Here is a 14,834-nt window from a genome sequence, read left to right as displayed (position 1 = left end):
AATTCAAGTATTTAAATGTACTTTATAGCATTCCTAATTTATTCTGCAAATGTGTTCTGCCAGAATATATTAGCAAACTATATTCACAAATGTTGAAGTTATTTCTGAAGAACTTACGGTATTAAACATTAGTAAAGGCACGAGCTCGCACCTGAAGAAGGGTCTGGCCGGAAAAAAAAACAGTAGCTCTGTGGTTTGGCTGCGGCTGGAAGAGTGTTTTAATTAGGGGGTGTTTACTTGTGGGGAGCAGTGCTCGTAGCTTCGAACTATCCTGTTCTCGCGAGCTTACATTATGTTTCTCTAAAGCGAAACAATGTAAACTCGCGATATCAGGATGGTTTGTACGAGGTTAGAGCCCTAACTAGCTGAACCAATAGTGAGAAGTGAAAACTAGGAATTGAAGCGCAAACACGGATTTCCTGTGGGATAAACGCACAGGCCTGGCTGATATAACGGTAAAATAATATGGAAATACACGTGTGCACTACATTGTTTTCCGGGTTCAGTGATATGTTGATCCACGCGAGTCCAATTATAGTCAGCTAGCATCAAAGCTAACGAACGCGAGTAGCTAGGTTACGCTAGGTAAAATGGCGGTCAAATTAGCTAGCTAGCCAATGTTATGCTAGCATTAGGGAGCTAGCTAGCCAGTCGATCTAAATAACTATTAGCAAACGTTAGGTAAATATCAGAAATAGTTAACCAAACATATTTATTTGAACAAAATTACAATTTATGCAATTCTTCACGAAAGCAATTCGTGTGCCTGCATTTCTGCGAAATATCATGGCGTCGGCTAGCTAGTAACAACCTACGTTAGCCAGCCAATTCGACAGAATGTCGTAGCTAGTAGTGTGCAAGCTAGTCTGAGTCAACAAATTGCCATTTATCAAGCTACTTAGTTGTCGAACTACACATTTTTGGTAATCCCATGTCTTTACCTATCACACTTAGCTAAACTGGCACAGTGATTAACTCACGACATTACATAGTTAACGTTTGCATTTAGCCAGGTGACATCAACTAACTAGGTACAGTACGTTGTGGTTGGCTTATTTGCTAACTTTAGCTAGGTAACGTTATAAGGCCAGCCCCAACTTAATAACAGTGCCTTCAACTATTCACACTCCTTCATTTTTCCACATTTTGTTGTTACACAGCCTGAATTTAAAGTTCCATTTAAATTTTTACCCAATCATGTCAAAGTGGAATTATGGAATTTGTACTAATTAATTAAAAATGAAAAGCTCAAATGTCTTGTTTGAACAAGTAGCATCAGTTGCATGGCCTCACTCTGTGAAATAAGTGTGGTGTAAAAATATTTTAAAGTACTTAAGTCGTTTTTTTGGTTCTGTAACTTTATATTTTTGACCACATTCCTAAAGAAAATAATGTACTTCTTACACCATACATTTTTCCCTCACAACCAAAAGTATTTTGAATACTTAGTAGGATGGGAAATTGGTACAATTCACACAATTTATCAAGACCACATCCCTACTGCCACTTATCTGGCGGACTCACTAAACACAGGCTTCGTATGTAAATGATGTTGGAGTGTGCCCCTGGTTACCGGTAAAAAGGAAAATTGTACTGTCTGGTTTGCTTAATATAAGGAATTTTTAAATGATTTTTACTTTTGATAGTTAAGTATATTTTAGCAGTTGCATTTACTTTTGATACTTAAGTACATTTAAAACCAAATAGTTTTAGACTTTTACTCAGGTAGTATTTTTCTGGGTGACTCACCTTTTCCACAACTGGTGTTTACCATGATTAAATGAGTACCTAATTTTAGTGCTTACTCAGCCCCCTCCTGTACTCACTGTTGACCCATGACTCCGTGGCCACGGCACGCCTCCAACTCAGTTATCAAGTTTGCAGACGACACAACAGTGGTAGAACCTGATTACCAACAATGACAAGACAGCCTACAGGGAGGATGAGAAGGCCCTGGCAGAGTGGTGCCAGGGAAAATAACTTCTCCCTCAACGTCAACAAAAGCTGATCGTGGACTTCAGGAGATAGAAGAGGGAGTACGCCCCTATCAACATCAACAGGACCGCAATGGAGAAGTTAAAAAGCTTCCAAGTTCCTCAGCGTACACGTCACTGACAATCTGAAATGCACCCACACAGACTGTGGGTGAAGAAGGCACAACAGTGCCTCTTCAACCTCAGGAGGCTGAAGACATTCAGAAGAAATACTACTGCACTGTTGGAGCTAGGGACACAAGCATTTTACAGATGCACAATTGATAGCATCCTGTCAGGCTGTATCACTGCCTGCTACAGCAACTGAAATGCCTTCAACCACAGGGCTCTCCAGAGGGTGGTGCGGTCTGCTCAACGCATCACTGGGGGCACACGGCCTGTCCTCCAGGACACCTACAGCACCCGATGTCACAGGAAAACCAAAAAGATCAAGGTCATCAACCACCCAACCACGGCCTGTTCACCCCTCTATCATCCACAAGGTGAGGTCAGTACAGGTGCATCAAAGCTGGGACAGAAGCTGTTTTTCAGTCTCTCGATCTCAAGGACATCAGACTGTTAAATAGCCATCACTAGCCGGCTACCACCCAGTTACTCAACCCTGCACCTTAGAGGCTGCTGCACTGTCTACATAGACATGGAATCACTGGTCACCTTAATAATGGAACACTAGTCACTTTAATGTTTACATACTGTTTTACTCAATTCATATGTATATATGGATTATACTGTATTTTAGTCAATGCCACTCCAACGTTGCTTGTGCCAATATTTATATATTTCTTAATTCCATTTAACTTATATATTTGTTGTGAATTGTTTGATACTACTGCACTGTTGGAGCTAGGGACACAAGCATTTTGCTACACCTGCAATAACATCTGCTAAATATGTGTATGTGACCAATCAGATTTGATTTGATCTCTGTACACCACACATACAATGATCTTTAAGGTCCCTCAGTCAAGCAAATGAAACACAGATTCAACCACACAGACCAGGGAGATTTTCCAATGCTTCACAAAGAAGGGCACCTGTTGGTAGATGGGTAAAAATAAAAAAGCAGACATTGAATTTCCCTTTGAGCATGGTGAAGTTATTCATTACACTTTGGATGGTGTATCAATACACCCAGTCACTACAAAGATACAGGCGTCCTTCCTAACTCCGTTTCTGGAAAGGAAAGAAACCGCTCAGTGATTTCCCATAAGGCCAATGGTGACTTTAAAACAGTTTCAGAGTTTAAGGGCTTGATGGGAGAGCTGAGGATGGATCCTCACCTGGTTTTCTTTGACTATTTTTCTTCCTTTCCCCCACCATGCAGCTGTTCTGTATCCCTTCCTTACTGATTGCAATCCAACCCCTCACCAACGGCAATGAAATACCAAGTAACATGTCTTGTCATAGATGCCACACTCCAGACGGTACCCGTCCTCAGAAAGGGCCAGCCGGAGCAGCTATCAAGACCGAGACAGAGACAGAGGACGCAAGCAGAGGCACCGCAGATCACCCTCTTTTTCGTCTAGCAGTGACCGGGAGAGGGACAGAGACAGAAGGGGACGGGGAAACCGACAGGAGGGAAGCTACGCTCGCTCCAGGAGGTCTGTTTGTATGGCTGTGTTATATTTGCGTACTTGCAAACGAAATAATTGGTATGTAAGCTTTTGTACCTTATGATAGTTTATCTGGTAGAAATGTTTGTTAAACTCTCAATAGGTTCATGGAGCAGTATCAAAGGGCACTGTTGGCATTCATTGAATAACGTGTAGCCTGAGTTGGTGGTCAGAGACACCACTGCTCTAACCCATGGTGTTGGGTGCCTCTTTTGCAGCTACGATAATCGCTCGGCAGACCGCAGGCCATACGACCGGCGCTACTGTGAGGGCTACCGCCGTCTGGACCAGAGCCACGAACGAGACCGCGGAAACCGGGAAAGGGAACATGGAGGTGCACCAGCAGCAGCCGACGGCGGTTACTACGCACGTGACTTCTCACCGAGCATGTGCGACTACCGGAGGGGGCGCGAGAGGGAACGGGAGGAGTTGTACCGAAGGAAGGGCAGCAGGCGTAAGCACAAACGAAGGCGGCGTAGAACCAGGTCCTATAGCCCATCCTCCTCGGTGAGTACAGCCTGGCCCGAGCTTGTTCTTTAACCCCCCCCGCTCCTTTCTATCTTTCTCTTCTCCTCGTGTCTTTCTGTCTCTACTTCTCTATTACCTTCTCTTGTCCACAGCTCCTGGACTTGGTAAGTAGTACAATCTTTTGTTTTGTTTTTGTCAGCAGGATTTGAGTAGCTGGTTTGTCTTAGTTAAATCCAGATTTACCTTCTACAGTCTTCTCATAAAATGAGTTGTGTAGTGAGACATTGACTGTTTTTGGACCCACGTGGATAAAGCATCATCCACATTCTCGCCTTCTGCGTTAAGTAGACATAAATGAGAGAGAGGACCATAGGCTGGCATGTATCTATGTATCACTGATTTTAATCTTGAACTATCTTTTGCTTGATTGCCTTACCATCCTCTCATTTTATTTGTTTTCTTGGGAAGTACTCTGCTTCGTTTTAAGTGGGCAATATCATAGTTTGATGTAGATATTTTTGGTATTTTCTGAATTGGCTTTTTGTTGGATGAATGGATGGATATGCAGGTTGCTTCCTTATTTGTAATAGCACGGGTTAAAAGGTAGAGGGGGAGAGAAGCAGAGGACAAAATGTGATCTTTGACTTGTTCCCTTGCACTATATCCCTATCGTTATATATTTCCTCACGTGGTGTCATACGAATCGCCCTATGACCACCACACCCACCTACAACCACTACGTCAACTACAACATCACCCTCCTCCTCCCTCCTCTACCTGTGCCGCCTTCCATCGCCATGGCTACGGCTGCCCCCGAAAACCCCCTGTCCCCTGTCGGTCGTGTCGTGACCTGCTAATGCTGTGGGGGCTGCAAACAGCGGAGTGACAGCCGGACGCGGGCACTGAGTGTGAGGGACGACGAGGAAGGGCACCTGATCTGTCGGAGTGGGGACGTCCTGCAAGAGAGATGTACTCACTGCCACTACTCTATCGTAACCCTTCTCCATATGAGTATTTAAAACCATAGAGCATTCACTGACAGGGGAGTGCCTGATGATGATGCCATGGTAGAATGCTGTTCGCTCTAGCTCAAAAAGCAGGGTGGATAGCACACCAAATTTTTTTTGAGGATATCGGTTTTAGATAAATACTGCTCGTTTTGTGTTGAGGCTATCTAGCTGTGGTTTTATATCAGAGATATTAGAGTTTTCCCCTAACACAACATTTCCTCAACTTCTTAATTGTCTCTTGCGTTTTAGTTTAAAGTCCAGGTCTAAAACAAATATTTTTTTCGTAATACATTAAGTGGGAGAAGCAATTAGGAACGTTTGTTTTGAATAGTTTTGCAACCCCTCATATCTAGCCCTTTCCTTCAAAACTAACATGAGGCCTACCTAGTAAACATCCATAGGGCCTTGTCTGCGGTGTTGCATTTTTGACCTTTGACAGTGTTGCATCTTTTTAATGCTACACTTTATAGAATTCTTTGTAGTGGTAAATTAAGAGCATGATTTGTATGCTTAAAAAAGCACAGTTATTATGATCCATGATCTCATAACACCCACCCACTTAACATATAGTCTTACCATTTTCCAGCTCGTATCCCTGGCATGACTTGTATGTTCTTCCAGTTTGAAACCAAATTTATTTGCTTAGTCTGCACATTTACACTTATTTCAGAAGTGTTGCTTGAGTGCATTTTTCAATTATATAGGTTAACCAGTAAAACCCAACCCCCCCCGACGCCCTTGCTCTAAATTAGGCACACCACCAAAACATCTGTAGGAATATACTTTTGGTTTTCTTTCCTATAGGCTGCTGGGGGGCACTCAAACATTTTCCCATAATTTGTTCTGGTAGTGTGTGGACCCCGATTATCATAGGTTATCTAGGACCGTGTAAACGTAAACATTCTTTTTGGCATCCCATTTGTCCACAACCTGAAAAGGGGGATGGGTGCTAGTATTGAAACGCCTGTCACTTTTTTTTGCCTTTATGTCCCTGCTCCGGTCCACATGTCTAATTCTTCTCTTCCCTTCTTTCCCACTCTCTTTCCCCGTCTCTCTGTCTGTCTTCCAGATGAGATTGTCAGCACTCTGGGGGAAGGCACCTTTGGGAGGGTGATGCAATGTATTGACCATCGTCGGTATGTATGAAAACTGCTCTGACTGTTAGCTGGTGGCCCTTTTTAATGCCTCCGGAGTCCTATTTTTTTCTTTAAGTGTTCCCTCTACCTGCACTAGGTGTTTACTATTTACAAATAGTAGTTCTAGAGTTAGAACCCTCCTCCTTCGGCTGATCCTGTTATTCTATCACGTCGTGGCCGCTTGCTATGGGTGTATTAGCGCCTGCACTTAGGCTCACTATAGACGTCTGTGTGCTTCTCTATGGGTCCTGAGTTTAGGGGGCTGGGCAATGATACCCCATGCAAATTTGTTCCATGCTTATGTCCCTGCCTCTGCCCCCTGAAGCACAATACAGGTTTGAACTTGAACGCGATAAAGCCTAACTTCTTTTTGGTAACATAACATGTTGCATAATCAACATGCAAGGACAAGGGAATAGAATGTACTCATCACAATACAGTTTGCTTGTATGAAATAAGGTGGAATTTCATGGCTCAACAAGTTTGGACAAATGTATCATGTTAAAGAGGCTGAAAAATCTGTTTTCAAAAGCTATCCTTCAGGTATCCATCTTATTTTAGCTACCAAACCTGTGACACCAGGTTCCCAAGCAACAGCACTAACTCGGGTTATGTAGATGGACCTAATTTAGGGAATCACAGCTTTGCACCGCAAGGTATTCCCTCATGTGTTTTGTGTCTATATTCATCATGTGGTGTGGTTAGTTATGTCTTTGTCATTCATACTGTATTTGTCTTACAGGGGAGGGGCCGCTGTTGCTCTGAAGATCATAAAAAATGTGGAGAAATACAAGGAAGCAGCTCGTCTGGAGATCAATGTGCTGGAGAGAATCAATGAGAAAGATCCAGAAAACAAACAGTGAGTAGCCTACTACTGACTCAGAACACTACGGTGTATTGTTCATTACCAGGGATTTTTCTCCAATTTAAATACTTTCTCCAAACAGTGTAATTACATTCATTTTCAGGAATGGACTTAAATGACTAAAATCAGGTATGAAGTATGTAGAAAAGATAATGGACCTATATATTTTGAAATAATATAATCTTTGAGAACTTGACAATTAAGGAGACTTGAAAATTCCAATTTAGAGGTATTGATTTTATTAGATTTTTGTAATTTTTTTTAACCTTTATTTAACTAGACAAGTCAGTTAAGAACAAATTCTTATTTTCAATGACGGCCTAGGAACAGTGGGTTAAATGCCTGTTCAGGGGCAGAACGACAGATTTGTACCTTGTCAGCTCGCGGATTTGAACTTACAACCTTCCGGTTATTAGTCCAACACTCTAACCACTAGGCTACCCTGCCGCCCCACGTTGAGCTTTAAAACGACACAATTTTTCTCTCAGCTCCATGGCCAACTGTGTAGAATTGCAGGAAATTAGCTTTTAAACTGCAAAAATATCTCTCGGCTCCATGGAGAAATCTGTGGATATGCATAAAGTTGGCTTAATAAATGCAAACCTTTCTCTACATCACTGAGATGGGGTGGCCTCAGAAATTCAGCCTTGCTTACCACGCCCATTGCCACACCCACCACCTAAGCCCCCCCTTTTGATCCTGAAGAAAACCCCTAATTACACAGGACCCTGTGTCATTTTGTTTTTATTGACTTATGTTTACATTGTTAGTTATGTCGCCCCTCTCATATTTCCTCCCAGCCTGTGTGTGCAGATGTATGACTGGTTCGACTACCACGGCCACATGTGTATCTCCTTCGAGCTGCTGGCCCTCAGCACCTTCGACTTCCTCAAGGAGAACAACTACCTGCCCTATTCCATTGCCCAGGTCCGACACATGGCCTACCAGCTATGCCTGTCTGTCAAGTGTAAGTATATATTTATTTGTATATAAAAAAAAATATTGCCTTTATTTAACCGGGTAAGTAATTGAGAACACATTTTCTTTCACAATAATGGCCCGACATAAGTGCAGAAACTAGCAGTCAACTAGTCATAATTGTCACTCCACAGCCTAGCTGTCAAGTGTAAGTGCACACCGATATTACGCTACTATCTTGTATTTATTGCCTTTGTTCAACCAGATGAGTTATCAAGAGCACATTCTCTTTAACAATTTCAACATGACCTACCAACTGGTCATAAGTCTCACTCCAACAACCAATGCCCTACATAGACCCCTATCACTACCGTGACACAAGCCTTCATTCATTCCTTTTTGTTGATTTAGCCATCCCCCCTTACTCACCTAGAGAGGTAGGAATTGGACTATAAGGCCACCATTGTTTGCAATAAGAAGTCTTTAGCCACATGAGGGCATCGTTGGTTCAAACACACCTATCAGAAGAGTGTTCTTTTCGTTGACCACCATCGAATGTGAATGGCTGTTGGGATTTTTAATTGGTATTTTTTCCTCACAGTTCTTCATGATACCAAGTTGACGCACACAGACCTGAAGCCAGAAAACATCCTGTTTGTCAATTCCGACTTCACTATGACCTATAATGTAGAGAAGGTGAGACGAGGAGTCGGGCCTCAGGATAATAGGCTTTCTGCAGAGCCTGTTTTGCTTTCAGAGGCTACGTCCCAAATGGTACCATATTCCCTAATAGTGCACTACTTTTAACCAGGGCCTGTTCAAATGTAGTGCTCTATAGGGGAAAGGGTGCCATTTGGGACACAGGCTGAGTGTCATCGCAAATGCTTTGGCAGTCAGCTATTGCCTGAAGTGCAAATGACGATTAGACCTAAATGTACCAAAACAAATGGGAATCATTTTCAGTTTGGATACAGGTATGGTTTAATGTCAGAAGCATGAAAATAGATAATGTCAATGTTACTAGATATCAGGACTAATCAAGGTGTCATTCACTGGCCAATTGTCTAAAAGTTTAGCTTCACGTGTTTCATGAGGTTTGAAAAAAAAGTTGCATTCTGCCTTTTAATTTTAACAAAACTATAAGGTTCTAAGCCATGTCCCTTTTCACCTTCCTCCCTACAGAAGCGCGACGAGCGGACAGTGAAGAGCACGGACGTACGGGTGGTGGACTTTGGTAGCGCCACATTTGACCACGAGCACCACAGCACCATCGTCTCCACACGGCACTACCGCGCCCCGGAAGTCATACTAGGTGAGTGACGTTCCAGAGTTAGCCCTATCTTCCTTCAGGCCAGTTAGCTGAACAATTGGATGAGGACTATTCTAAACTACAGGTGGTGTAGCCACTACATTGACAATGGACTGCTATGGTGTTATAATTATTATGAATTATCACTAAATTATGTATACATTTAACGTAGAATTATAACTAACAGAATTCTACCCTGTCTTTCTATAATGATAAATGTTTGTTCATTAGGAAGGGGTTATGTAGCATAGATCTAGGAAGAAAGCAATGTATGTGGGTGTCGAAAGAGAATGAAGAGGAGCATTAACCTATGTTTGAACCGACCTGGCTGTAAATCTGGAGAGATAAGATAGGACAGGGAGAGCCCCTCCAGAGCTCTAGTATCTGGGGGAGACTGGAACTGTCAGCTGAGTGGTTATAAACTGTGGTGAGACTTCATGAGAATATCCAAAGGTTGGTGTGTATGCATGTGTGTAGGTAGGGTAAGAGAAAGTTATAAAAGGAATGTCTTTGTATATGAACAGCAGCGCTCTTGTAAATAAACATTACTGACTATTGTAAACTGGCCTCTGTATATTTCATTTCAATAAGAACCTTACAAATTCTTAGTAATAGACAGTGTTTTAAGTGAAGCTCAGTTTATGAACATTAAAAACAAAATTCACATGACATATAGTCTGTCTGGTTGGGCTATTCTAAAACAGAGGGGGTGTTCCTTAGCAGTGGCATTGAACTGCCATAATCTGCCAGTTCGGTTCCAGTCAGGTAGACACTGAACAGCAACCCACAGTCAGACATTAAGCACAGTTGACTGGCTTTGTACTCACTTTGCAGTACATGAGACAATTAGTCGAGTGTGCTTGCTCAGAGTTGAGCTGAGTTGATTGTCTTTTCACATACTTTCAAAGCTCAATGTGTAAGCTTACTCATGGTCTGTTATGTGGCCTGTATGCATCCTTGTTCTATTTAAAGAAGCTAAATCTTCACCCTCTTGATCTATGATGCTAGTTGTGAAGTCACAACCAATGTTAAGGTAGAAAGCTGCTGCTGCCGAAACTTTGGTTGTTGCTTTTGATAAATCCAAGTACTGGAGCAAGCGTGTGAGGCTAGGGTCTTACATTGAGCTTTTTCATTGTTTTATTAGTTTCCACCAGCCTACACAGCACCAATTCAGATGGAGAATCCCAATTGACAATACTTTTAGTCCAGTATTAGGCTTAATCTGTGTCCGGGAAACCACCCCCAAAAACATTCACCCATTCTGTGTTTTGTCCTGTAGAGCTGGGCTGGAGCCAGCCGTGTGATGTGTGGAGCATCGGTTGCATCCTGTTCGAGTACTACCTGGGCTTCACCTTGTTCCAGGTAAAGCCCCACTTGCCTTCCCAATCCCATAGTCTGTGGCGACAGATGCCTTCCAAGATTACTCTCCGTGTCTGGTCGATTCGGGTTGTCAGGAAGGACTAAACAAAGCCCAGAATGGCTTTCGAGCACACATAAGCAAACACACACACACTGAGCCAGAGAGCGCAGCAGAGAGACACAGCTGCTAATCCAATTGGGATCAACCCTTGGTTGACGTTGTCCTCCATGCTCCGAGTTCTGCCTGGCTATGCTAACGCCATAGGTGATGGCGCTCTCATACTATTCCACTCATTCTATTCAAAGCGCTCAGTATTTATGGCCAAATTTTACTCTGTGCTATCAGTCAAATTGCTGCAAGATAGATAATGGTGTGTGTTGGCATCGGTCTCGTTGCTGATATCCACAATCTACATTTATGGCCATTTATACACTGAAAGAAATGCAATTAAGATTTACCTTTGCTGTCTTGTTTGTTCATCCCTCCCTCAGACTCATGATAACAGGGAACATCTGGCCATGATGGAGAGAATACTGGGGCCAGTGCCCTCCAGGATGATACGCAAGACAAGGTCAGAGCTTACACATACACACACGACCAGGTGCATCTGTGTAGTTGCAGGTCAACAAGTCATCCATCACACACACCCATAGTGTTGCTTTGTCTAGTTGTTGACGCAGAGCATCAAAGTGAAGTTGTAGGTTTATGCCACATCAAAGGGCCTGTTGGGGATCTTTGTCTGTGGGTATTGAACCCTATGGCAACTCTTCCATGCTGCTGCCCCTGCGCACACACTGTTTTTATCTATATATGCCGCTCTTCCTCAATCTTTGCAATAATTCCTCTCTCCCCTTTAACTCAGGAAGCAGAAATATTTTTACCGTGGCCGTCTGGACTGGGACGAGAGCTCGTCAGCTGGGAGATACGTGAGGGAGAACTGCAAACCCTTACGGGTAAGAGAGCAGCTCCTTGTATAGCACCCCACTACTTATCTTCCTTCCCATTCACCCCCTCATGTCGGATTAACCAGGGATTTCTGATATCAACCTCTATTTAGACATTATTGAAATGAACCCTAACCCCAAATATAGTATTCACATTTTCCTGATTTTCATTATGTTGATCACATCTCTGTATGTTCTCAGAGGTACCTGTTGTCGGAAGCCGAGGAGCACCATCGGTTGTTTGACCTGATTGAGAGCATGCTGGAATACGAGCCTGCTAAGCGCCTGGCCCTGGCAGACTCCCTCAGACACCCTTTCTTCGAATCGGGGACAGCAGGCGATGCGGTGGGGGGGAAGAGCTGGGAGGGCAACCGCGACATCAGCCGGTGACCCGGGACCTCCACAGACTCTTAACGATAGAGCGAATTTTCAGGTGGAGCAGACCGATACGACCACTTAAGGCGGTACGGCCAAATTTGATGGACCTTATCAGGCTGTCTGAAATCCCTTGGCCATTCATCACAGCATGGACCCGTTTCCTCCTGCTTACTGTACTGCCTCCACCCATCTCCACAGTTAGGAGAGAGGCTCATGCTGGCAGCTAGAAAACCAGACGGACCAGACAGCCCTCCTTTTAGTCCTCTCGGCTTCTGCTCCAACAGAAGGCATACGACCAAGGGGAAAGTTTTTAGCCCAACCTTAGATTACCCAGCTCCAGTCTTCCGCATGTAAAGGAAAGGACCGGCCTCGTGTAGTGGAACACTAGTGAGAGCAAGAGAAGCCTTGCTCTGAAAGCCAATATCGTGACCTCTTCATTTGAGGTGAAACGCTTGGAGAAGAGGGGCACTGTCTTGTATTTATTTGGAAACTCAGCTATCAATCTTGGCTAATGTTAGCCAATTGACTGGCACGTTTCATCAATGAGTGATTGCCACTCCACATTTATTGCTTATATAGGCCTCTCCTATTGATATAATATATCTACTGTATCTCTGTTACGTTATGCAATGCTTCTGAGGAGAGGGATTGATGCCATATTAATGTAATAATAGTATTCACAACTGGACATGTTTTCTCAGCTGGTCTTCATCTAGTCTGGGGAAATGACAGACACTCACAAATCAGACCCCATACAACACAAACTGCAAACTGCCTTTTACATGTGTGATAGTATCAGGCCTGTGGTCTGAGATGAAGCACACACAGGGTCATAATAGTAACGTATGGAACCCCAATGCCACAGGCACACAGCAGCACACGGTTTACAGTATTTATTATGAGACGCTACCGCTGTTCATCTCCTCCCTGTACATTTATTTTTTTGTATAAGATTTAAATGTATAAAACTATGTATGATTGTCGAATTAAAGTTAAGTCCTCCTTTGCCAAGGCTTGTAGTGCCGTTGGTTGAGTTATGGGGAGGCGTTTTTCTCTTATACTCGACTGTGTCTATGAACCCTGATTTATTTAATGACTGTAGTGTGTTTTGGCCAATGATATAGAAGGCTGTCAGGAAACCCTTGACTGACCCTGGCCTATTGCTCTATTTAATAGTGTTGTACCATCAACTCTGCTGCTACTTAAATAGTCTAGAGGACATGGGCTCTGAAATTATCTTCTCATCCCTATTAGAGGAGAAGGACCAAGGTCCCTCTCCTCAAATGTTCCCCTCCTCGAATGTTCCCCTCCGATGCGTTTTGAGAAGGAGTAGAAAAGGGTTTGCAATAAAATATTGAGATTCACCCATGGCCACTCCTCCATAAATTCTGCCGTGTCACCCACAGGAAGGAACAAGGACAGGAGGATCAGCTGTGGCAGCCATGCAGGAGTACCTACCGCCATGGGTATTCATCCATCTTTCATAACTCCCTGGCCTGCTTTCCCTCGCCTGCTACCATGAAAACTGGAGCACAGCCTATACAGAATCTGTAGATGTGTGCCAGTAAACTAAGGTTAAGTTCACTGGGTGAACTGAACAATTAACCTTTAATAAACGTTTAGCTATAGAAACAACCCAGAAAATACATTTAATTGGATTTTGTACAAACAGTTTATTTCCATCGGTCAAAATGTATAGACATGATCAAGGGTGGTGGGGATTGAGTGACTTTTGTGCTATTTGGGTACAAAGTAGTGGATGGCTGATGGCTCAAGGTTGCACCAATGAGTCACTGTCAACTTCAAATGGCAGCTATTCTAAAGAAAAGCGGATATCCCCTTGCTGACATTGAAAACAAACGTGATTCATGCCTCAATGCGGTCTTCCTCCAGACTGTGGCTTCTCTCTGCCCCCTCTCACTCTTGACTTATGGTCAGAACTAACATATCACCTGGCAACACAGGCCTATAACTATACCTACACTGACAGTTCATTAAACTAACCAAATTCAAATAATGGGAATGGGTCATTCCATGTCATTAAACTACATGACATGATACTTGTTTCTTTCCTACACTAGTTTGTTTGCATCCCTGTAATGAGATTAGTGCTTATGTCTTCAGCTAATTTGCCTGAGAAGCAGGGAGGTTTGTCTGAAATCCCAATAAGAGGAGACAAGGCACTTTACCGGACAAATGCGCAGAAGTCCATCAACCGGAGTACCTCAAAGCAATACTGTTTTGCCATTGAGGAATGTGGATTACCTGATTTCTTTGGTTACAACAAATCAACTATTTACAGGTATTTGCCAAAAAATGACAATGCGGGTCACACTTGAAAGAGCCTTGCATTGATTTTTGTTATGTCTTTATTATTAGTATGGTTGGCTGTATTGTAAATAATGTAGTTTACATTGTCATAATGCCACTTTTCTAAGACCGTTCAGATCTACTTGCAATCAGAGACAGTGCATGTATTAAGTTGTGTAGTTTCCCTCCTTTGTACTAGCCTTGTGCAGAAAACATCTTCTCAGCCTAATTATTTGTATCTTTGCCGTTGACAGGTTTGAAAAAGCAGGCCATTAGTTGAGTTCCTCCAGCTCTGAGTGAGAGATACTGCAGCGCAGACACACAACTAGAGAAGGATTTTAAGTCCCTGGGTGATCCCATCAAACAGTTAAGCAATTGTGTCAGGGACAGGGACAAAACCAGACAAAATACACACAAAAAAGTGCATGGGGGACCGATGGAAGAGCATAGTGGTGAGCATGGGCTCAACGGAAGAGCTTAGTTGTAGTCCGGAGGCACAGCAGTCAGAAGGAAGACCGTCTCTTGCAGA

General features: G+C 43.2%; 1 protein-coding gene across 3 annotated transcripts; it reads left to right on the top strand.

The window, feature by feature from the left end:
* The first annotated feature begins 309 nt into the window (after window positions 1-309).
* On the top strand, window positions 310-13,055 carry LOC135552408 (dual specificity protein kinase CLK2-like). 3 transcript variants are annotated; one of them, XM_064984001.1, is made up of 13 exons: window positions 310-455; window positions 3,402-3,595; window positions 3,826-4,114; window positions 4,954-5,044; window positions 6,155-6,221; window positions 6,964-7,080; window positions 7,887-8,053; window positions 8,606-8,700; window positions 9,187-9,316; window positions 10,593-10,675; window positions 11,165-11,244; window positions 11,536-11,626; window positions 11,819-13,055. In XM_064984001.1, exons 2-13 carry the CDS (start codon window positions 3,402-3,404, stop codon window positions 12,005-12,007), a joined length of 1,593 nt encoding a protein of 530 aa, XP_064840073.1. In that variant the 5' UTR covers window positions 310-455; the 3' UTR covers window positions 12,008-13,055. The 3 variants fall into 3 exon arrangements, with proteins under 3 accessions (XP_064840073.1, XP_064840072.1, XP_064840074.1); XM_064984000.1 differs by lacking the exon at window positions 310-455 and adding an exon at window positions 466-2,476; XM_064984002.1 differs by lacking the exons at window positions 310-455; window positions 3,402-3,595; window positions 4,954-5,044 and having other exon boundaries at window positions 4,024-4,114.
* The last annotated feature ends 1,779 nt before the right edge of the window (window positions 13,056-14,834 follow it).

Source organism: Oncorhynchus masou, chromosome 13, assembly GCF_036934945.1.
Source record: "Oncorhynchus masou masou isolate Uvic2021 chromosome 13, UVic_Omas_1.1, whole genome shotgun sequence".
Taxonomy (NCBI): domain Eukaryota; kingdom Metazoa; phylum Chordata; class Actinopteri; order Salmoniformes; family Salmonidae; genus Oncorhynchus; species Oncorhynchus masou.
Note: the sequence above shows the minus strand (reverse complement) of the source record. Positions and strands in the feature narration are given on the sequence as shown.